The sequence below is a fragment of the Toxotes jaculatrix genome, chromosome 9 (genome assembly GCF_017976425.1).
Source record: "Toxotes jaculatrix isolate fToxJac2 chromosome 9, fToxJac2.pri, whole genome shotgun sequence".
In the NCBI taxonomy this organism is placed as follows: domain Eukaryota; kingdom Metazoa; phylum Chordata; class Actinopteri; family Toxotidae; genus Toxotes; species Toxotes jaculatrix.
Genome location: NC_054402.1, coordinates 25,168,885 through 25,194,562, shown reverse-complemented (window position 1 = coordinate 25,194,562; position 25,678 = coordinate 25,168,885). Strand labels below are relative to the sequence as shown.

Here is a 25,678-nt window from a genome sequence, read left to right as displayed (position 1 = left end):
CTTCCAAAATAAAACAGGAAATACACAACCAAAACTCAAAAGCCCAAAACAAGCAACAACAACTTGACTAAAGAAACACAACTGGAACTACTGACAGAACTAAAGAAACTAAACTAGAGTAAACTAGATAGAAAGATAGCCTGATACCACTTTCCCATTCAGACCTTTGGACCCTGTTGTATGTTAAACTACTTCATATATATATATATTATGTAACTGCGTTTGGAGCGGTCTTTGCCCTATAAAGGGAATGGCAGGCACACCTGTCCTATCAGGCTCCTCACAAATCCCATGTTCCTCTAACACTGGCTCAGACCCAGACCCCAATAATGTCTCCACTCCTGACCGCATCCACGTGTTCTTCTTAAATTCTTAAACTCTGGGGTTTAACTGATGAAGCTCACCCGGTGTGGCGCAAATGCTGCGTCCCTGGCAAGCAACGCTCAGGGAATAATCTGAGAAAGTTATCCGTTCCTCCTCCGCTTTTAATGGGCGTGACTGTTTGTCCATATTGAAAAGGGGTGAAGTGCGTCCGCACGCTGTCCGTCACAGTTAAATATAGACCGAGATGTCGACTAAAGGGGAGTATGACTGCATAGTGATCGGGGCCGGCGTTCAGGGCTCTTTCACGGCCTATCAGCTGGCAAAACAAAACCGGAAGACTCTTCTGCTGGAGCAGGTGTGTCACACACTAAACTTTGTGCTACAGTGTTTTTTGTACAAGCGCCGTTTAGAGACTGCAGAGGAGAGTGATTTCCCACGGCCAGACTGTGCAAGCATGAATTTGAAGAATCATAATCTGTGTCAGGAATAGTGGACATATAATAATAATAATAATAATAATAATAATAATAATTATTATTATTATTATTATTATTATTATTATTATACTACTACTACTACTACTACTACTACTAAATAATAATAATACTAATAATAAATAATAATAATAATAACAATATCCTACTCAGATGTGCTCTTACTTCACTGAAATCTTACATCCAAAATCCTGATGAATATCATCATCATCTGGCTACTTTTTTTCAATGTATTCTCATGTGGCCTGCTCCTGCTTGGCCTCTTGTGCAGCCAAACATGGCGTGGTGTTGCATAACACACGCTCAGTACTCTGCTGTGGTCAATCTCCACAAAGGAGAGGGTATATTGGGTCAAATCTGTAGTTAATGAAATTACAGCAAACCAGTTGCCATACAGTGGATTTAAGCCATCAGGCCCCTTAGGGTCTAAGGGTCTAGGACCCCACAATTTCCCACTTCCCCTCTCCAGCCTGGAGCTAGTGAAGTTATTTGTCCAGCCTTGCTGATGCAGTTAACTGCTTTTATATGTATATAGATAGATAGATAGATAGATAGATAGATAGATAGATAGATAGATAGATAATTAATAGATAATTAACCAGCTCTTTTGATGTGTGGAACAGCAGCCTCCTTCCTTATCTTTCTTGACCTGTATGTTGTAATATTGTGTGAATGTGTCCTTTATGTAAGTTCACTTTATCAGAGGCCTGTGGTTTTACAGAGGTTTATGTTCCACAATAAAAATAATGGAATTATACTTGATCCTATGCTTCTGTTCAGCTCACATGTCCAACACATCCCACAATGACATTTATCTGCTTTTCAGCCGTCTGTTCTGTTGTGTGTGCGCTTTGTGTTTGGTGCATCTGTGTGTATCTGCGGCTGTCTCTTTGTTTCATGTTGCATGTTGTGATGTTGGTGTCTTCAGTGCACTACACACCAGCACACACATAGTGTATCTGGCTGAAGACTCACCTTTCTGCTTCTGCTGATCTTTGTCCTTTTATTTTTTCCTCTTATCTCATTGTCACATCGCTCTCTGGCAGCTGCAGATGGTCCCCTGCCTTTAGAGCCAGTGTGCAGATGTCAACAGAATTCCTGAGTGGGGAAACTCACAGCTCTTTTCTTTGTCTTTACAGAACGGGCCTATTTTTAAAACTTGAGTTAAAATGAATGAAAACGAATTAATGAAAATTATTGATGTGTTTCATTTGTTACGGGCTCTACACTGTGTATTTCTATACACCAGAAGATACAGATACAATATTTCATTTCACTTTCTACCGCTTAATCCTCTATCAGGGTCGCGGGGGAACTGGAGCCTATCCCAGCTGCTTATGGGCGAGAGGCGGGGTACACCCTGGACTGGTCGCTAGTCAATCGCAGGGCTGACACGCAAAGACAGACAACCACATACGCACACATTCACACCTAGGGGCAATTTAGAGTAGCTAAACAGTAGCTAGATAGTAGCACCTATCCCATGCATGTTTTTGGTATTGTGGGAGGAAGCCGGAGTACCCGGAAAGAACCCATGCAAGCACAGGGAGAACATGCAAACTCCACACAGAAGGGTCCAGACCGGGGTTCGAACCTGGAACCTCAAACCTCTTGCTGTGAGGCAACAGTGCTAACCACTGCACCACCATGCCGCCCCAGATACAATATGAAGATAAAAATGACATGCTGTGGGTCCAGTCCTTTAAATGAATAAAACACAGCCACAAAGTATCTGTTACCAAATATATCACCATCAAGCTGCAACTGTGTAATCAGTATGCTTGTCAAACAAGAAAAAAAAACACAGAGCAACTCTAACCAATACTGGAAATGTCAGTGCTGAAAAAAAAAACAGGCTATTTAAGATGCTCTGCTTCTGTAACACTTCTAGTTAGATATTGGAAATGTGATGGAGATGTGACAAAGCTGTGCAATGGATTTGCATCCAGTGGGCATCTGGGGTAATGCCCTCTGGTGGTAACCCTTCCCAGAAGAAGGAGGCTGTTCATCACAGCAAAATAATGTCAATATCACATAATGGTTGAGATGTCTACATACTTTTGGCCATTTGGTTAACAGCGTTATTCCCGAGTCCAGGTTATTTAATTTGATCCAAGGGATATCATGTTCACTTTTTCCAGTTCGTCCTGCCCCACACCCGAGGGAGCTCCCATGGCCAGACCCGCATCATCCGCAAGGCCTACGAGCAGGACTTCTACGTCCACATGATGGAGGAGTGCTACGAGCTGTGGACTCAGCTGGAGAGGGAGGCAGGTGTCAAGCTGTACAGGTAAGCCGTCAGCAGAAACACACAGCGAGAGAAAGCCCATTAAATAGAACATAACAAAAGCTTCACCAGGACACGGAGATTTGTCACATTCAAGGTGCTGTGTACGCACAAGAGCAGCGACTCAATCCACGGGAGCCATAAATGCATGACTTTGTCATTACCTCCAGCATCAGTGAATCACCCCTTGACAGCTCCCATGCCTTTGAATAGAGAACAGGGGCTTTTTTTTTTTTTTTTCATCTCGCTAAACCTCTGATTTTCATTCACAGAGCGGGGAGGAATTTGTGTGTTTACAAATATGACAGCGGCATCAAACTGTTCGGAAGCTTCCAGCAGCACTATACGTTCCCTGGTCAAATTACCTCTGAGCAGCTCTGTTTGTTCTCAGTACCAGCCAGCTGTATAACACTGATTCATTATTCATATCTCAGGGTAACAGTTCATGATACCAAGCCATGCCCACATTATGTTCCCTAGAAACACAGTGCGCCTCCCCGTCCCCCGTGCACCCATCCACAGCTCATGACTGATGGGTCCACATCTGAAAGCCACCTGTGCCCTTGGGCTGGAAAAAAAAAAAAAAAAAAAATGTCTGAATCACAATGAGAAATGTCCAGGACAGGCCGGTGTGAGCGATGCCACCCGCTTCTGCTGCTGCCTCTGGGACAGATGGAGCCATCGTAAAAGGCCCAAAGCGAAACGAAAATCTACCCACCAACCCTTTTTTTTATTTATTTATTTTCTCCACAGACATGACAACACACGTGCACATCCACCAGCTGACCTGGTGCCACCAATCACCTACTCTGATAGGTTTAACTCGAAGAGGGATCACATTTACAATAGTACACACACCTGCTCTGCTTTTCCTTACTCCGTCACACACTCGTAAACACATGAGCACATAGGGGGACCTAGTCATAAAGTTTTCTAATGGATGGCTGAAGCCTTTAGCTGGGTTGTCTGTGCCTTATGGCTACTGACAGATGTCGGAGCAGCCTTTAGGAAACACTGCTGGCAAAGCGAGAATCAGCCATCTATCAAGCAGATTACTGAATTAGAGTCTGTGTTTCACAGGCTCTCACTCAGAGACTCAGTAACTTCACACTGGAGTTGCTGTGATCTGCTGTGATCACTGTCCACTGGACATTTGGTGTCCAATCAGATGTCACTATTTAGATCCTTTAGAAGGTTAATTTCCATTTATTACAGCCGGGGTAACAGAGCAAGGAACACATGTGCTCACACCAGCGTTAGGGCTGAAAAACGCAGCCTCCAAGTGTTTTTCAGTTAGACCCAACGACACAGTGACTGGCAAGAAGACAAAGCACAAAAAAAACAAACAAACAAAAAAAAAAACAACCCAAAACAGATTAATCTGTAAAGGGGCACCGTGATTTGTTTATGTATTTGGTAACAGTTATTGATTCATTTTTGATAATTAGGTTAACCTAATTTATTTGGCAATATCCACCATGTAAACACAGTATAAACTGAAATAACAAAATAACAAACTATAAATTTATAAAACCTAAATGCAAACTGTAAAATACACATTTCACACACTGACCTCTGTTAAACAGAGATGGTTCATTTCCCAGCTTTCCACATAACACTGCCATTCATTTGTACATGAGAAGTAGGATTTAGTATTTGTTTGTATGCCTTCTTTATTTCGAATTATCTTCTTCTGTTGTTCAGCCTGGTGATGTATGATATGTTTGTTCAGACATGGCTCATCGTCATGCACTGTGTATCACATCAAAAACATGTAAACACACATCCCAAAGGTAGCCTGCTGATGTGTCTTCTGTCTGATTTCCATGTCGGACGTCGTCATTGTAGCAATGTCACTGTGTTCCCAGATCTCCGAAATTACATTTAGTGAGTACAGTGTTATCAGTTGCTATCTCACAGACCAACTCACTGGCAAACGTCCTTATCATTAAGCCCCTTTACTACCAAGCCATTTATAAACTCTTGCAGATGCACTTACATCATTACATCAGTATCTTCACATGTGTCTTCAAAAGGTTTAACAGTTCTGTGGCTCCTTTTTCTTTTTCCCAAAGGGCTATTTCTGGGTAAGTGAAAGGCTGTGTGTAGCCATTAGCCTAGATTGAAGGGAGCACTGAAGAGAAGCAGAGGTTTTGGGTTCTGGTAAAGGTGATGTTCAGACCAGCGTGGATGGACTTAGTTTGTATCACCCGGTTTATATAACACTCACGGCAGACTCTTAATGCTAATATTTGAATTATATTTAGCCTATACACACACACACACACACACACACACACACACACGTTTGCGGGCCTAAACCACAAGTCAAAGCTGTCATTAACGTAGCTGTCAATCAACAGCAACATCCATCATGTCCTGCATGCATTGCAGGGCCTTTATGTACTTAAGGCATTTGTTTGGTATAATCCCCATTAAAATCACACAAATCTGCTAGTTGTTATATGTTGTTCACTACTGTAAACCTACAAAAACCGTTTTATGACAGTTTGGCTAAGAGGCTAAGTTTTGGTGCTAAGTAAAATAAAGTAGTCAAATCAGCCCAGTTTCCTGCTTCATATTTCTCATGTAGCATAGCAAAATGATTTTTGCTAAACAGGACAGTTGGCATTACTGATATTAGTCAGCCTGGCAAAGACAGTTTGGTTGGCTGCTGTCTTCTCACCACCTCAGGAGTTGTTGCAGTTGGTGGGGATTGGACAGATGGACGCTTCTGTAACACGCATTTGCCACTGACTTGTCACTTCTGGTCAGCGCTCACAGGTTGCATAAGAATTATGCAAAAAAACACAAAATTCTTGGTCAACTTTCAGCAGAGCTAAACTAATGAAGAAACTAAACTACAGAGTGAAATCCAAAAGTGACTCTTAAAGGGGAAATGTGCAAGAGTTGGCCAGCTGTCAAATTCAAACTCCAAACAAATAGAGGTCAGTTTGTCACCAGAAAGTTGGGGTGTCCATCTGTATCGTAAGAAATAAGGAAATGCACCCTTTGGTTTTCCTCGGTTATTGTTAGACTATTTCACACCTAGTTTTAGTGGTGGCAGAAGTAGAGGACAAGCCATGAGAGGCGGAGGAACATAAGGGAGAGGGAGAGCAACAACATCAACAGCTGAGCCTGAGGAAAGAGTGGAGGGATGTCCCTGAGAGAGGACGGCTGCAGTTACTGTTTCTTCATCCTGCCATGTTGGTCTCAGGGCAGCCTGGATGCTGCAGTGACTCACTGTCGCCTCTTGAGGTTTTACGAAAGAGATTTTACGAGATCGGGGGTGGGGGGGGGTGTCTCCTTGGTTAGCATGCTAACTTAAGTGGATATCTCCGCAACACAACACATAGACGTTTTTGACATAAAGTCAAAAGTGTCACTCTTCACATTCTTTTGATAATCTGAGTTAATGTTTGAATCTTCTAAACTAAAATACGTACACATAGCCCCTTTAAACAGAAGTGAGTGGCTGTTCTGATTCTGAAGTCAGACGTACTTAGATCGTTTTCTCTTTCATCTCTTTGAGCATCCTTTGATATACATGCAAAGTGCCACAGACCAGGTGGGCTGATGCAGGAGTACATTTTGCTGGCATGTGGTTGCAGGTCTCTGGGTTGAGAAGTTCAACTTTGTCAGAATAGTTTTACTGTTATTTGAAAATGCCACTGTGGAAACTTGCCTGAACAAATCTGTCAGGAGAAAGCTTGATCTGCCTGCTTTTGTAACACCAGCATGACAAGGCAGAAATTTGGATTCTACAGTAAATAAGCTTGGTAAGAAATTTTCATCAGCATCTTACGACTACTCCTCATACATAAAGATCAACAACAGTTTTATTTGCCTTCCAAAAAAAAAAACCCAAATGAGTGTTTTCTGATTTGGCATCCGTCAGCAGTTTGACAGGTCCAACAAGTTGCCATACCAACAACAAAATAGGTTATGGAGACACTAAAGGCCTTATTTTGATCACATAAGCACAATGACAAGAGCAAAGAGTTGAGTCTTGGGCTGTGTGGCCGTCTCCAGGCGCACCTGCTATTTTGGTTCAAGTAGCTGCAGCAGTGGAGAGTGCAGAAGGGCTCTGTGAAGTAGGATATAGATCTGAGAGTGCAGTGATAAATAAATATGCTCAGATCCAGTCACATCGCTGGTATCCTCTGAAACACAGTGACACATGACGACAGCATCTCAACAAATGGAAAGGAGCTACTCCAGGAAATCGTGCTGTTGACTGGATGGTGCAGAGCACCACAACCTGAACACACAGCACCACTTATCTGCAGCCAGAGGCAGATAGTGTGTGTGGGTTTTTAACAGTTAGTTAGTGCAATGATGCTACAAATGAGCAATAAGAATATAACTTGGTGAAGTAGTTTATTTGACGTTGCCATTTCAGTCATGATTCTGCTGTATTTCACATTGTATACATGTGATACAGAAGCTTTTGATTCATCCATTAGTGATGCTGATTTTTGAGGGTCGCGAGGGGCACTGAGTGAGAGGTGGGGTAAACCCTGGACCGGTCGCCAGTCTATCACAGGACTAGCTGCTTTGTAATAAAAAGAATAAAACATGAACTGCTGTTTTTATTTCTTCAAACTGTAGAGGAGGCTGTGATACACAGGATTAATGAGCTCTGGTAATCAGATGTCTTACATGATGTGGAGGAGAAGCTTTTCCTACAGTCTAACGCAGGTGTGGATAACAAATGGCAAGAATCACTCTTATTAGTTTACAGATAAATGCAAATGACTTTCCAGCTTTAACCACATTAAAATGTTTTTGATGCCATTTTAAATGGATTTACTGACTGAGGAGTGTTTGATTAAAACCGCTTCTTTTCATTTTAAGCATTATTGTCTTAATGCTTTGAATTTGCTCCAAGTTTTTTGTTTGCTTTTGGCAGCAGATTGACTTTACACCAGAAACAGACAGAGTTCTGAGACTTATATTCTCAGTGCAATGTCTAAGACACAGTTTCTGCCAACAACTCGCATTGCGCTACCTGATTTGAATAAACCTCCCACTTGAGGCGCCGTGCACTCTGTGAGGGGGGGAAAGGCCAAAACATCACGCAGTTGAGCAAAGAGAATTTCAAGGTCAGGAAAATATCAAACAGAGTGCTGCTCTCACTAATCATTGCTCTGCCACTAAAACAGGGCCCGAAAGAGTCTTGTAGCCATTTTAGTGATGACAGGACCTGATGATGATGTGAGATGAAGTAAGGTGATCACCAAAAGACTCTCTGAACCAAGCTGCATGGCAGATAAATCACTGACTTTCAAATTATACTTTAACCAGTGCAGTAGTCACTGAGTCGTTTCACTTAAAAAAAAAAAAAAAATTACAACCTCATGGTCAGGGGATCACAAGCCTGCATGACTCATCATCTGGTGACAATGAATGCTGGTACAAAATTACATGGCAATCAGCCCAACAGTTCTTGAGATACTGGTGGAGCAACCTTCACTGCCACACCTAAAAAAAAAAAAAACACATCAACTTTTTCTCACCTGACACCTCAATGGTTAAGGTTTGGTTATGGGTAAACAACAGTTTCTTACAACTTTGGTCACATTTATATAGCTCTATAAATCATAATTTCAGTTTCTTATGGTGACACTGTAAACACCAAGTCATTGTTGAGATGTTGGAATGCAACAATTTCCGAAAGTAGATCAAGTCAAACTTCAGTCTTCCAGAATTAAGTCAAATACTTTGTAAACCCAACCATCCACCTTTCCTGAGAGATTTTGTGGCACTATAACAACAACAAATGGACAGTCTGACAACACTGAATTTGACTTGTTACGTGCTTTTGTTGCACTCAGCCTTATCTAAGCCTCTCTAAAGATCCACACTGTATGTGTTAATCACTCCTTGACACTAAGTGAGCAATGTTTTGTCTTGAAAGAATGAATTTTTTGAAGGAAAACATTGGGAAACCATTAACATAAAAGAGAAGAGGAAAGCTGAATGTACATGTTAACAGTATTTCCTCTTTGCTTCCAGTTGACAGTGACAGTAAAGTGTATGTCATTCCTACTCTGAACCCTGAACATTAATAACTCTCCCTGAACATTTGAGCTGCTGTCTCAGAGCAGAAGGCTGTTTTCTCTTCCATTATACCAGCGCCTCACTGTCTTTTGTCAAGTTTAATAGTTTTCTCTCAAGGGTGCAATGGAAGGCGGCAGGGGGTTTGTGAGGCAAAACCTTGGTGTTGATGACCCTGAGCAGATCCGCCCAGCTGCATGAAGACAATATTAACCAACAGCTCTATTCAGTGCAGGGCTTCGTTTTCATTCCATTCTAAACAGCTGCAGTTTGTTGACAGAAACGTAATAAAAGTGCTGTGTTTATACATTTTCCATAGTTAAATTTATACCACATTAATACAGGGACATTAGTCTGCTCTTTCTAAATAAATACGAGCATTTGCGACCATGACGTCACAGTTTTTGAAAATCTCCTCAACTGCCTTGTACAGCAGAACCAAGCTGCAGAGCCCCTGCGGTTTCTGTTGGGGTTCTTTTTAGGTCATTTCTGGGATTTACAACCTTATCCTTTATCTCCACTGATTCCCCTTCTTAGACAAACAGGACTGTTGGTGATGGGACCAGAGAAGAGTCAGAGTTACCAGACGGTGAAGAACACCCTGCAGAGGAACAAGGTTCCTATGGTGGTCCTGACCCGTGACAACTTCAGCCAGCACATCCCCCATGTCAATCTGGTTGAGGGAGACGGAGCAGTGGTGGACATAAATGCTGGAGTTCTGTATGCTGATCGTGTACTCAAGACTGTACAGGTACAGCACAGATATCGTATAGCATTAGGTATGTTAGCTCCAGGAAAGGATGCCAAGAGTCTGATGCCACGAGTCTGCAATAAACCGGATCATCACTTCAGACATTACTGTGACTGAAGCCTGATCAAGACGAATCATGGAGGAGCATTTTAGTTAGATGGCAGTACATTATACTGAAATCTATCAGCAATAATGGCAAATTACGCAGCACGCCATTCAAAAAATATTTTCAATAAATCATAAATTGATTTCTGTTCAGGTTCATGGCAGAAAGTCTGTGTTTTGATGCAAGAAATCTGTATCACACAAAACGAACCGCTGAACTGAGCTGTAGACAATGGTCCTAGAGCAAAAACCTGTAAGAGCGAGCGGAAATAATGAAATGTTTAAAAAAAAGCCAAACATTTTCTGAATTCAAAAAGCAGATAGAGAACTGGGCTGAAAAATACTAAGACGTGGATAATTGAACATATTTCATGCCCATTGTTTTAATCTAATAATAGCTCACACCAGGAATATCTTCAGCAATAGATTCACATTACTGGACTCTGTCAGCGCTGACAAAAAGCACTGGAGGAGAACAGACTCATCCATGGCTGCCAGGTCAAGCACAAAACGCTGCTTTGTTGTTTCAGTGAAGCGCCACTTTCAATTGACTGGACAGATGTTCGGCTGCTTTACTGTGAAGTGGCAGTCAATTACAAATTAAAGCTTCTGCTGATAGATGTGTAACAGTTCAGTAGATTGTTGTGTTGTGCATTTTCCATGCACATGGCTCTTTAATAGGCTCCTGCCTTTAATATTATGTCTTAATACATGTCAGAACTGATCTGTCTCGTTATTATCTGAGAGCGGCATGTCTTTTTCTCTCTGTTTCCTCTCTCTCTCTTTGAAATCAAACTCTGCTGATTTTCCTTCATGACCTGTATGCAAGCCCAGCTCAGGTGTGTTTGGGCCCCTCAGCAGTTTAATGAACATACCACAACGTTCTTGATTCTACATCACCGCAGTGATGTAGGCTAACTACATTGTATTGTGACACAAAAGCTCAATTCACTTATGGGTAAACTTAAGAGGGAACTGTAAATCAGGGCAGTTATTGATTTCACTGTGAACTACTGGCAGAACGTCAATAGCATCAGAATTGTGCTGATCGTACAAGGACCACAACAGGATGCCAACAAGACTGAGAGTCTATAGCCATGGTAGCTGTGTCAGGCTGTGCTGTACTTATAGACAAAGTGCTTTGAGCTAGATGCTAAGGTCAGCATGCTAAGCATGGTCAATATGGTGTTAACAGGTATAATGTTCGATCTATTCATGTTCAGCTGAGGCTGATGGAAATGTCATTAGTTTGGTAAGTATTTAGTCATAAATCAAAGTGTTGGACAAAGTGAACTTATCCACCCAGCTGCACAAAGACAACATGAACCAACAGCTCTGTTCAGTGCCCTGCTCTGTTTTCCTTCCACTCTAAACAGCTGCAGTTTGTTGACAAGAATAAAAGAAAAAAAAAGTGCTGTATAAAAATTTACCACAGATAAATCAATACGACATTAATACTGGGACATTACTATACTGAATAAAAAGAGCATTTAAAACCACCAAATCCATGGCAACAAGGTTTTTGAAAATCTCATGAACTGCCTACCTACAGCAGAACCATGCTGCTGCTCTTCAGGTACAAACGGAATTAAAGCGTCAACAGCAAATGCAAATCATGGAGAGACTAAAACGGGTGATAGGAAACCTTCTTCCAACACAACCTCTCGAAGGGAGGGAAACAACAAAGATGACCAGGAAACAGACAAGAGTGAACTACCAAAAACTGAGTTTCTGTTTTTATGGTGAGATATTCGAAATTCAAGAAATTCAAGAAGACTGATAGTCACTGCCATCCTGATAACCATGCCTCTAACAACGAATAAAAACAGGCATTAAACAGCTTTGGAATCTGTTCTTTGAACAGATATGGAAAGACTGTAGCAGTTATGGCAAAAATATGAGTGAGAGGTGGTGTCAGGCTGAGACTGACAGCTGCATCTCAGTCCCATTATTTCTTGACAGGGATTTTCTGAAGAAATACATTCTCAGGTGCACAGAGTTGAAAGACACCAGGTTACTTCGAAATATCAGGTTGGGCAGGTGATCAGAGATTGTGTTCACAAGTCCCTCGGTAACCTGGTTACTGTAAAAGCCACATCTATAGATGCAGCGTGCCAGCAGTCAGATATATACCTTATAGATAAATCTGGCCTTATTTTGGAACTGCTGCTTATCACTGAGGTGTACTCGTGATACTAGACACTAGTGATACTAGACACCATCTCCCTTCTTCCTTCCGTTTTTTCTTACACTGCTTGTGTGTCTGAATTTACAAACTGTCAAATGTTAAGATGTAGAAACCAATTTATTTAGACTTTGAATTTAGTGATTTTGAATTGCCACTTGTAACATTCACTGCCGTCACAGCAGCAAACCCTTCTGAAGTCTTTGTCATGTTTACGCTTATATGGTATTTTTTTATTATTTATATTTACTTAATTTCTGCTTGTAATTGAATTCTTGGAATAAATAGGGCACTTAAGAAGAAGACTTGTTTCGCAGGGATTGCTGGTTGATCGATTTTCACCAACACGTGTTCTGTCCTTCTCTTTTCCCAGGGGCAGTTTCAGAAGTTGGGAGGGATCATAAGAGACCAAGAGAAGGTAATGGACATCAAGCCTGGCCCTGTTGTGACAGTGTCAACCTCTGCTGGTGTTTATCGAGCCAAGAGTGTGGTGATCACTGCTGGACCCTGGACTAATAGACTCCTGGCCCACGCTGGTTTACAGCTTCCACTACAGGTACACAATCTGTTATTGCCGCATATGCTATAATGTTCATATAGCTCTGCAAATATAAATTATCGTATTACTTTAAATGCAAGGTGAATTTAAGTGGTATATTAGAATTTAGGAAAGGTGGATTTTATTGCTAAAACCTAAGCATGCAGGACACTGTGTGATTATTTTACAACATAGCAAAACACTGTGGTTTTTCCATACATTTCCTAATTACCATGGCAATGACATGGCAAACATGACAAAATCCATTTTTAATACTTCCCATTTTGCCAATTTTCTCAGCCAATGTCATATCTATGTTCCATTTCTTAGTTAGTAGACAAACTGGATAGCCATGATAGCCAAATACAGAAATATGCATGCACTATGCACCATTTCCACTTTTTCATCACATGCACGGTCATTGTGAAAGTGAGCGCATGAGCACTGCTGACAAACTGTCAGTCTTTAGATCTGTCAGAGAAAAGAATGGAAAATAAGAGGTGACCAGGTTCTCCAATCAGCCATAGTACTCATGATTAAGTGTTACCATTATGCAAGGCTGTGACTATTAATTGGCAGTAATATCTCAATCATCCTCATCAAACATCATTTAGGTCATAGCTCTCGTATTCAAATGCTCTACAATAAAGGATCAAATGAAAATTATAGAGTATAGAGTTTGTTTCATGAACTTAAAAAATAGGAAGATTAAACAGTAATTGTGGCACGTAATAACGTTTGGGCGCACTACTAAGTCATTACTTAGTAACCCCCATTCCTCCCACCCTATCCAGCAGATAGCCATTTGCAGCTTGCAGATGGTTTTGTAACCAGCTAAGACTCGTTCTCTTCTTCGTTTAGGAATTTTCACCCGCTCTTCCTTGCAGATCCACTCACAAATCTCTCTCTCTTTTTTTTTTTTATGTTGTTATATCCATCTCAAATCCAGCCCCATTCTCTTCTCACCACTGGGCTCTTTCCCTGTCTACCCTTTAAATTCCCACCTGAAGATGCCACAGAAACAAAAGCATTACTCCTCCATATTTAAACAGCTCAGAGGCCTTGGGCTGAGTCCAAGTGTCCACCCTCCAGACACACTGACTGAGCCCTCGTGAACTTCAGTCACACATCAAGTCTGTGAGGGTTTTAGACTGTGAGGGGATGAAAAGCATTAAATACTCATTTCAAAGTATTTTTTCTGAATGGTTCTTAAAGGTATTGATGTTGGTCAAATATGCATGATATGTGCAGGTCTTCTGCATTATTAGTGCCCATGACAGATATGTCATGCATAACAACAACAACAACAACAACAACAATAATAATAATAATAGTAATAATAATAATAATAATATATTATATATATAATACTATTATTCATTTCTCACATCCATATCGATTTCCTGAGCAGACTCTGAAGTCTGAACCCTGTGTGGACTCCTTAAAAGTCCACACAGGGTCCACTTGAGGCCCCTTGTGGATTTTAATGAACTGGATTTGGACAGCGCTCAGCACTCACTGACTTCCCAGGAATCAGGAATGAGCCCGTTAAGTCCGCGAGTCTGCAAGTACGGTAAAGTCCAGACATTTGGATTCAGCCGTAGTCAGCAAGGTAGTCTTTTCCGCCCTGCACTATGCCACACATTCTGAAAGGAGAAGGTGATGGGAAAACAAGCAGACAGCTGTTAGAGTGGAGAGTTGGAGTTGATATTGGAATTGCATTATTCAAGCTTGCAGCGAGCTGGTGGTGGGGGGGGGGCCTGGGGAACGCCATGCCTGAGTGAACTGGTAGAAAAGCACAGGCTCTCAGTTCATTGGCTCGCCAGAGTACTTCTGTCTGAATTTTTATGGTCCCTGGGATTGAGTGCACGGCCGGTTAGTTCATTACATTGAACGCTCCTCAACAATGTGTCCTTATTATTGCCAACCTCAGATGGACGACATTTGTACAACCATGTGTACATTTCATTAAATCCTAATTCTCACCTTACTGCCGCAGAGCTGCTATTGTAATTGCACTTTTATTAGACAGAAAATAAACTGATGAGGAGGATGGAGTAGATGGTGTTAACCCGTATGGGGGGTTTTTAGTGCTGATACCAAGCTGCTAATTTTGTGCCAGTGTGTATTCATTCGGGTTTAGAGCTTCTTGCAGAGAACAAGTCTAGTATTGATCAGTTGTATAATAAATATATAGATAATAAAACTATATCTATCATATCTGATGCAGCCCACATGTAACAACTACTACCAAGATTGGCACAATAATTTCTATGAACAGCCAAATACCTCTCACCCGCAAGCCTTTTGGCAGTGACAAGGCATCTGGAAGTCTTATGATCGCATTTCAGTCAAATCTGATGTGGATAGTTATGGTCCCTAATGGTTTTGATGTCCTTGTGACCTTTTACTCTTGCACCATCTGCTTGAACACAAAAAACCTCAAAAAGGAATAAAGAGATTGGCACGAAATGAGCTCAGCACGTTAATGCTGCTCAGAAGACAAAGTCTTTATATTTTGGACACCCCTTTTAGACAGAGGTGAATGAAAACTGTTCTCTATGCAGCGTTTGTCCTTTGTTCAAATACCTAGAAAGACTTGAGTTTACTTTTGCATTACAAGGACATCAGCAGTCAGGATTCAGGAAATCAAATGAGCGTCCTCAAAGTCTATTACAGAGTTTCCTGGATAGTGTTTCCATTCTGAACTGTGGTGGAGGAGCAGTAACACACAAAGAGAGAATTTCGTACTGAAAAGACTTCAAGTTTAGAAGTAAACTATTGTTTCAGACTGCTGAAACCTTGTTTAACTGCAGGTGAAGGTTGGGCGGTATTCTTGCACAGAATGAGGACAGTAGACTTTGTCCCCCCATCAGTGGAAGGACATTAGGACGGGATCTTTAATGGCCAGTCTGAACAGGGAGAATGATTACAACAAACTCAGTATGTTTCAATGTGCACAGGCAAACTTCACCATTGTCTTAATAGGGACTTGAACAATTGTGAACCACTGGTAGTAATGGTTTTCCTGGTTTCTCGTTTGTAGGTAGTCAAGATCAATGTGTGCTACTGGAAGGAGAAGGTTCCTGGATCATACGATGTGAAGCGACGCTTTCCCTGCTTCATACTGACTGAGGGTGAGGAGTCCAAAGAACACATCTATGGTCTCCCATCCAACGAGTACCCGGGCCTGGTGAAGGTACATCACAGAACTGGACCATGCGGTGTGATTTTTACATAAGAGAAATACACTAGATTCTGTTCACACACCTCAAACATTCATGGTAATAATTATAATAATAGACTGTAGTAACCATAATTTATGTCTTAATGTGAATTCATTGATCATTTTAGTTGATCATTTGGCTTCATTATTCAAAATTAGCATCTAAAGCAGTGCCGTGTGTGCACTGAGGCAAACACAGCTTGTTTTTATTAAATGAAGGTACATGCACTCACTGGAGCTCTGCTTTTCCAATGATGTGACTTGTTGTAGAAAACCAAAGCATGTATTTTCTTGGACGGGGGGTTGCAGGCGAACATCCTTTCTTTATTTCAGCCACAAATTTACGATTGGTTTGAGACGGACTCTGACTGTGCCACTCCAGGACATAAACATCATTGTTGTTTTGAAGCCATTCTTTTGTAGCTTTGGCTTTAGGCATGGACTGATTCTCTTGCTGGAAAACAAATCTTCTTTCAAGCAGCAGGATTCTTGTGGACTGCGGTGATTTGTATTTTATATTTCCAATAAATTCAGATCACTTTATAGAGGGTATTTTTCTATTCGATCGAAGAAAAAAAAAAAAACAGTCAAACATGAAGTCTTTGTGGTATTTTTCATGTTATTTCAAAATAATTAATATAGATTTTGAAATGCATTGATAGAAATACATAATATATATTTATTTTACCCCTCTCACCCATAGATGACACTCCCACCTGTAGGAGAAACAGATAAATCCATTAATCATAAACTGCTCTGTTAAGGAACAGAAGGATTTGTGCACAGTTTGGCTGGAATGTTGCTGTTGCAGCCACGCTGCCACTGGGGTACACTCACTATCCACTCTGAAACTAAAACACTGCTGCAAAGTCAACTGTAAAATGCGATATGTCCTACCTCAACATCAGATTAGTTGTGGGAGTTGTGCTGGGTTTCATGGCACATCTCTATTTCAGGCATTATGGCAGGCCAGCAGGAGCTCACAGCCTAATAGCAGACCACATGCATGGAAGAGAGGAGGGGACAGATGGTGATGCCACGTCGTATTATTCACTCCGACACACAGTCACCAAAGCTACTGTATGTCCAATATGTGGACCATTTAACATAATTTCAAAGAAACTGAAGCAGAGAAGAATATTGTAATTATATTGTGTGTGTGTGTGTGTGTGTGTGCCTGCACGTTTTGTTTGTTTGTTTTTGTTTCTGTTTCTTGCTGCGTGAATCTGCCAAGTAAAACAGAAAATCCTGAAGACAAAAAAACCCCAAAAAATAAATAAATAAAAACTGGAGTTCTTTGAATCCCTCAGCTCCCTCGCTGTGCCTCTAGTCTCTGGGTTAGACTGTATATGTCAAGACCATATACAGCACATAAAAGCAGCGTTGGAAGTTTGGAGTGTGTGTATGACTCCTCTTCCCCTTTTGTCATTTACCTTTGAAGCTGGGAAAAGAGCCTAAATAAGTAATGTAGACATGTGAAATATATCATTTCCTGCCTTATTACTTAATTTGTGAAATAAACGTATTCAGTGCTGCATAAACAGCAGGATACAGTCTACTCTTTAGACTCTATATGTCACCACTCAGCTGTGTTATTAGAAAACATAACATCAGTTTCCATAACTACGCAGATGACACCCAGCTGTATGTGAGACCAAATGATTGCAGTTCTGTCAATAGCTATATGATATAAACAAACAAACCCTAAACAGCATTAGAAACAACAATCACTCAGATTTTGTTGTTGTATTACAGTACCTGCCAGTTAATTACATTTGGTACACAGATTGTGTATCAGACTAAATGAAACACAGACACTTAACTAGTTTAAAACCCTCTTTCTGCTCAGGTGGCCCAGATGGCATTTGTGGAGGGGTTCATTATGAAGCAGTTTCCTAAAATGTTCATGAGTTATTATTGAATTAATTGCAAGGACAACAGAAAACAAATTTCAGCCAAAACAAATGTAAGCCCCTTAGCATACAAAAATACAAAATTATAGAAATTTAACAAATACTAATACACACACAAGCTGGATGGTGTTATATTGTGAATTAAGTGCTATTCATTTATGCAGGGTTGCCAGGCTTTTATTGGTTCATGTAGAAATAATATTGATGATGTAATCCTGTGTGTAGATATGCCTCCATACTGGCAGCGAGACAGACCCAGACCAGAGAGACAGGCAGACTGACAGGTCTGATATCGACATCCTCCAGCGCTACGTCGCCCGCTGTTTACCTGGCCTGAGCCCTGAACCTGCAGTGGTGGAGAGCTGCATGTATACGGTAAGTATCACCACCTCATATCACGCTGTTCATAATGGTCCTCCTAATCCATCAAAGTGCTGAGATTTAAGCCTCAGAAGGTAAAGGAATTTGATGTTATCTGGGGGTCATCGAGAAGTATAAGAAAATTCAACATATCGGTCCCTGGCAACACTTAGTGTATTTAATGATATAATTATTTAAAAGCGTGAGCCGAGGATGATTCAAAGGGATCTAAATATCTATCTCTATCTATGAACTAAACTTCAAAAAACCTCTGTCTTGTTTATCCAAAGATATTTTAGAAGGTGCGATCAAAAAGTTCTGAGACTGCACCTACAACAAGCAAAAACTGGTTTAGATTCAAACACCATCCCCTTTAAAGAAATCACCTTGTGCAGCAATACAGCGCTCGCTGTAGAAGTCGCAGGGAGCCTTATCCTGTGAGTGGGATGGGTGTGGAGTGACGATTGTGTTGGTGCGGCCAAAAAACTGTGAATGGGCGTGTTATCGGGATGGAGCAACCAACTGTCATCGAAGCACAGCTGAGGGTGTCACAAAAACGCCTGTAACAGGTCTCTTGTAAGTTCATGGTTTTTTGGACACACCAACACAGTTTGACAACATGTCCTCATTACGTTAACAGAAAAGGTCATTATGTTTCCTGCAAAATGTATTTGCTGTTGTGGTTTAGTTATAAACATAATTTTGAGGAGACAGGGTTGCACTCAATGCTCTGACATTACCTATACATTTCTATAACTCTAGACTTGCAGCCGTATTGTCTTGCTCATGAAGCAGTCAGTAACAGGACTGCACCATCAGTGCAGTCCTGTTACTGACTGCTGGGGGGGGAGTTGTGTAGCCGCTCTGCCCTCCAGCAACACAGCTAGCTGCTTTTACCACGATCACATACTGAAGCTGTAGGAAAACAATTTCTGTGACCTTGTCCAATGCCACTGAAAATCCTGACAGTCACGCTTTTTTTCTCACTTAACAGCGAGGGTGGTGTTCCATCACCAGTTCTTAAAAGAGGACAGAGAGTTAAATTACACGTGTCTCTCCAGTTCTTGTTCAATTTTGCGTTCTGTCAGAGGTCGTGATGCATTCTACCGTGGACTTTTACATGCAGTTAAACACGTTTTAAAACACATTTTCCACCAAAAAAAGTGGAAACAGTGACAGATACAGCTCCAAAAGCCACATGGTCATATGGGGAGAGAGTGTGTGTCCTTGTCAAATGGTTCCAAGGGCAGTCCGCAATGGCTCAGTTCACTATTCATGTCTCCATGTAGTGGAATGAAGAGGCAGGAGACAGAAGGCTGTAGCACTCTTGACTAAAATGCACAAGCTGCATTGCTATTACTGAATAAGAGCATTGACCAAGAGAGTCAGAGTCTGTCTCAGCTGCAGGTCTAAACCTGAACAGCTAAATACTTTTTTTTTTTTACAGCTAACTCCTGACCATCACTTTGTGCTGGACTGCCACCCCACCTACAGCAACATTGTGATTGGAGCAGGATTCTCAGGTACACAATACACAATACAACACAAAGCAAATCAAACCAGATGACAGACAGTCTGCGTCAGGGATCAGCTGTGATTAGCCACATGATGCTATGCAGCAGGTTACCATGCTTATCATTATAGTTTAGAATGTGAGCGTGCTAACATTTGCTACTCAGCACTAAACATAAACTACAGCTGAGGATGGAAATATATTAGTTTTCAAGGCATTTAGCTGAAAACCAAAGTATTAGACAAATTATAGTTTGACCTCATGATGGAAAAGTCAGAGGATCACCAAAGTTGTTACAGTACATCTTGTTACCATATGAATTCGTAACTTTCTTTGTTGATTTATTTATGTGCAGGAATTGTCCTGACAAAAAGTAATTAGGTCACACAAGAGTCAGCCGGCACAAAGGATGCATATCAGTTTATACCCAACAAAAACATTCAGCTCAGACCTCTTTTATTTCAAAATACTAACACAAAACTCTGCTTGTGAATAGAGAAGTTCTATTTTACATTATCACCTCAGGATCTATTTGTTCACTGCATAAGAAAATTAGAAACAGATGAGTGTGCATGTGTGGGTGTTTGAATGTGTTTATGATCAAGAGTCCATATCTCAGTTCATGTAATTCAAACAAACCAAATCAATCCAGCAGGAGAAAAGGTCTCATTTCATATTCAAAACAAGATGCGAGAACCACGAAAAGTTCATTTCATCCTTCGTGGTCCACAACTGAACTGGGTCGTGTGGACTAACACACAGACACACACACACACACACACAGACACAGAGACACACACACGCACACACTCGCACACACACACGCACACACACACACACTACCAGAACCTTCAGACTAACACACTGACAGGGATAGGCACATCCAGCTACAACTGTATGATGCTATATGAAAGCAACAGAATCAAGACAAAGGTAAGCTGGGTGGATACACAGATGATTAACATGGAACTTACAGTCAGGATTGCTGTGCTCGCTTTCCCCTTGGGAAAAGCCTGAACTTGATGGTTTCAACTTTCCAAACTGATGTTACCTCTTTTCTCGATCTGAGGTTTTGAATCCATGACACTCTTGAAAGATCTCGAGGGTGCGACAACACTGCTGTGTTCACAACACAGAGGTTCTCTCCAGAACCTTGCAGGACAGTTTCATTATTCAGGCCACTAACTTGTCGCATAACTCTGTGGGGCTCTCTCTTATGTGGAGCGATCTTTGCAGAGAATCATTTTTCCGCTTTGGAACATGGGTGATTCTTCAACCCAAGTCTTTTTCAGAAGATGCTGGCTCCCTCCTGTGTTGGTCATAATACTTTATTCCTGACATGTTTTGGCTCTTTGTAGGTGATGGATCTACTGTGATCCACTGTGCCTGCATCTCAGCACGTGCAGAACAAAGAACTTAGTTCACTTAATACAAACTATCCAAAAACTTTAAATACAACTCTATATGAAATATATGAAATCAAGACAGGCAAAAATTAAAGTAAAATAAAACATTTATTCTACATAATTTTATGAAATGGATGAAATAACAAAAATAAAACGGTGCTAACTGGGACAATTTAGAGCAGCCCGGCAACGGACCCTTTAAATCCCCTTTAAATTTGGGCTGTGAGCGTGGAACAGAGACGAGCAGCTGATCAGGGGATATTCAAGCCTGAGCTAAACTGGTAGACAAGCCAAACAAATGACTAATGACAAATGACAAGAAACCAACCATATGTTGCTGCCACAGCAATTCGGTCAGTGTAAAAGGGAAGGATTGAAATAATCATAGTAGCTACAATGCAATGAAGATGTGTTCAAATAAGAAAAAAACTGTATTTGAAAAAGAGGCAGGGAAGACAGAAAATATTTAAGACTTGATCATTAGGATTAGTCATTTTAATTCTCCTCCTCCTCTGTTTCCTCTGAATGTCTGTACAAAATTTCATGGCAATCCATCCATTAGTTGTTAAGATATTTCAGTGTAGACCAAATTGGAGGACTCATCTAACCATCAGAGAAATGAGAGAGACAAGGTCTTCTATGTATAGATCTGTTCAAGGACTATAAACACATGTCCTGAATGTTGCTCTTTACAATCATTAATTAGAGGTAAAATGCCATAAAGATGGCAGCACGAAAAACAAAAACGCAAACTCTGTGTTTTGAAGCCGATGGAGTCAAGTAGAAAGTGCCGATGTCAAAATGAAAATGTCAAAACCTCAACAAGACATAGAGCAGGAAGTAGCTTGTACGCCAGATGTGTGCTGATGAGTGCCAGCACAAAAACAGCAGCAGCAGCAGCAGCAGCCGCCAAATGAATCAGCATCCCTTGTTCCTCCTCACCCAGGAAGAGCGCGGAGCCAAGTGGCCCAGTGCTCAGTGTGCAGCGCAGAGGAGAGTGTGTGAAGAGCTGTGGATGTGTGTATGTGTGAAGCAGAGACATAAAACAGCTCCAGAGGTACAGTGCATGTTTGTGACCGCTGTGGGTCAGAGGATCGAGCTCACAGTCTGAGAAGGATTTACTGGACAGGAAAAAGAAAAACAAAATAACAAGAGCAGGAACTGTCAACAGCAGGGAGAATCAGAAGCTGATCTGAAGCAGGTTTGAGTTAGAGATTTGTTCTAATTATTCTTATGCTGTTAATACAAACTAAACACTGCCACATTTACCTGTTGTCTTGATAAAATCAGGACAGCAAACACTGGTCTCACTCATTAACTCATTCCATTTGTTTCTACTTAGCTCGCTGTCTGTGATCACAGTGAGTACGATGAGACACTATTTAAGCCAACAGATAAAAAAATGAAGTCAGACATAACTTTTCAGCCAGGACTAAAACATGGCTTGATACCAGTTCTGATCAGAAAGTGCAAACTACCTGTTCAGTAACTTAAAGCAGACATTACCCACAACTTCCACAGCAAGCATCACTGTTGTGTTCCAGCTCAGACAAACCGCTGCTCACTTCTTAAGGTTTTAAAGTACCTTAATCATCCTTATGGTCTGCATGTCACAGCCACTGCTGCTGTTCTCACTGCTGATCGTGTGGGTGAGCAGTCAAATCAGAGGGCCAGACTTCATTAACTAACCTGTTGGCATGAACCTGTCCACTGATCAACTCATAGGAATAAGATTGACTTGTTGAACTGGGAACATGTGACTGACTGAAGTTCAGAATCCTAGATTAGTGATATTGTAATAGAAAACAGGTTCTAGGAGATCAGCAGTTTCAGAAATACTCAAACCAGCAACCAACAGCTTCATTCTAATGTTTGATGTGAACATTAACTGATGCTCTTGACCTGTATTTGTAGGATTTTATGCATTACACAGCTGCCACATGATTGGCTGATTAGATATTGCTGATTAATTAATAAGCAGATGTACAGGTTTACCTAATAAAGTGCTTAGTGAGTCTATAGTTCACATAGAGAATTGCTATCATGCCTAATGTGTTCAGGACAGCAGAATATCCACAGGGTCTGTCTGGACGCACCAAACCTTCCACATATTCTAAGGACATAGATCCTTAACTTTTAATGAGTTCTTGTCCATTGTGGAAGGTGGAAGAACACCTGTCCTCTCCTACAGCTGCCTTCACTGTGTCCTGGCACTTTTCAGTATCTTCATGCAGTCATGACCTTTACCTAATTTTAATCTTCCCTGTCTTTGTCAATGCACTGAAGCTTATCTTGGTGCGTTACCGCCACCTATAGCTCAGTGACACTGTGTGAGACTGTTGGCAAGGACAGTGTACTGGACAAGAATTTGTTTAATGTGCTACCAAGCCAACAACGCCTGTACAAACTGTCACGAATATCCATCCAATATTTGAAATATTTGAGTTTGGGCCAAAGTGGTGGACTGCACTACACTGGTGTCATTGCTAACATGGGAATAAAAGTCCTCCCCTGGTAAATATAATACTGTATCTGTTTAATTAATGGCTAGTTACATGTGTTAATTGTTATCTGCTCTGTATGTGCTCATTCTCCAGCTTCTCTGCAGCAGCAGTAAAGAAGCTCAGAGCCATACTGGAGAAGTTCACAGGGCTTATCCATAATACAGGGGGAAAAAAAGTGTTGCCTTCCTCCCTCTCCTTCACTACGTGCATTTGTCATCAAAGCCCAACACAAGTGCTTTAAAGCAAGTGCTGGGGGGGTTGCCATGGCTACAAAGTCACCCTGTGGGCTTGGCCATCTATTGAGGTTTTCCATTCTCCTTCTCTCTGGCGAGATGAAAATTCACGTGGCCAAACTGTCAGAGCCAAGCTTTTATGACTTCAAAGCCAGGCAGAATCCAGGGGAGCTCCGAGACCTTTGTCAGATGGCGATGAGCTGCATTCCTCAAGCCCTGTTGACATTCACAATTTGCCTCTCAGACCTTAGCAACAAGGGAAGTCAGGCTGCTGCATTTTGAAAAATAGACGCTCTCTCATCTCACTCCTGGGCTTGAGCACATGAAACCATTATGCAGAGAAAGGACAAATCTCCCTTATTTAGCTTTTGGTCCCAGTTCACTAAAGTGAATAGATGCTCAGTGACAGGCATCGCAACAGCTTTGCTCTTCTTTTATGTATTCATTCATGTGGGGCTTGAACCCATCGCCTGACTCAGGCAACGGCCCAGAGATACAGACTATTTATAGGCTAACTACAAGGTGTAAGGCAGGGGCTTGCTTACATCGATTCGTCTGACGTGATTTGATGAACTACGCATGCACTCCGACCACTGTAATGACTTCTTCTCTCCAGGTCATGGCTTCAAGTTTGGACCAATCATTGGCAAGCTTCTGTGTGAACTGAGCCTGGGACAAGTGCCCTCCTATGACCTTTCACCTTTCCGAGTCCAACGCTTCCAGGCAAAGACCAAATCATCTTTGTAGAGCTGATACTGGAGCATCAAACATATCATCAAGAGGTTTTATCTAATTGTAACTAATGTATGATTTTAGATGGTCGTGGTAATTTAGCACTAAGTTCTCAAACACAATCCCACAATGAAGATATGTTTTTATCTGCTGTTTGATTTGATTTAGACAGTTTATGTTGCCTGTTCCACATGGTCAGCATATTGAAATGTTTTTTTGTCGCTTTCACCAGATCTGTGCCTCGACACAATCCTGCCTCTGAGCTCAGCAGTCAGTCCCTTCTACCTCAGGGCTGGGTTTTTGCTGTGATATGCATTGTAAGCTGTGCGACTTTATGTAGAAGAGTGTGTGCCTTTCTAAATCATAACCAATCATGAATTTAGCACAGGTGGACTCCAATCAAGGTGTAGAAACAACCCATGGATGATCAAGATAAAATGGGAGGCGACTGATCTGAATTTGAAGTTTCATAGTCTGAATTTAAACAATGTTAGCATAAAGCTAGAACATAACAAAACGTAAAAAAGTGGTGTGAATACTCTCTAAATACACTGTTAAATAATCAGTTTCCAAAACGGAGTTTTTGACTCTAAATTTCACTCATTCACAGAAATTATTTTAGTAAAAATCTGTGCCATTTCTACAGTGCCTTCCCTTTCTTGTGGTACACATACAGAATTACTTAAGTGGACACCTATTCTTAGCTCTACAGAGCTTACATATCAAGTATTCACTACTGACAATATGATTTTAATACTACGCAGTTCACAAGGGGATGGTCCAGAGTGCTGTATGACATTGAACTCAGTAACTCACATTATACAGAAATGTATGAAATTAAAAAAAATGAAAGAAGAAACAACCTGTAGAATAAGAAGTCCATCTGTCCTCCAAAGCAACAAGAACTTTATGTAACTTACCGACAGAGAGCTAACAGGGCCTTAATTCTGACCAGAGAAACATCTACAACAAGAATCTAACACTGGCGTGCAATTGTAAAATCACCCAACTGTGACAAATGCTAATAAAAAAACTATAATCTTATTG

At 41.2% G+C, this 25,678-nt stretch overlaps 1 protein-coding gene across 1 annotated transcript; it reads left to right on the top strand.

Annotated features, from left to right (window-relative positions):
- Nucleotides 1-532: 532 nt before the first annotated feature.
- pipox (pipecolic acid oxidase) lies at nucleotides 533-25,647 on the top strand. Its single transcript, XM_041047300.1, has 8 exons — nucleotides 533-679; nucleotides 2,960-3,108; nucleotides 9,703-9,916; nucleotides 12,580-12,762; nucleotides 15,791-15,943; nucleotides 18,109-18,258; nucleotides 19,691-19,766; nucleotides 24,516-25,647. Exons 1-8 carry the CDS (start codon nucleotides 569-571, stop codon nucleotides 24,644-24,646), a joined length of 1,167 nt encoding a protein of 388 aa, XP_040903234.1. The 5' UTR covers nucleotides 533-568; the 3' UTR covers nucleotides 24,647-25,647.
- The last annotated feature ends 31 nt before the right edge of the window (nucleotides 25,648-25,678 follow it).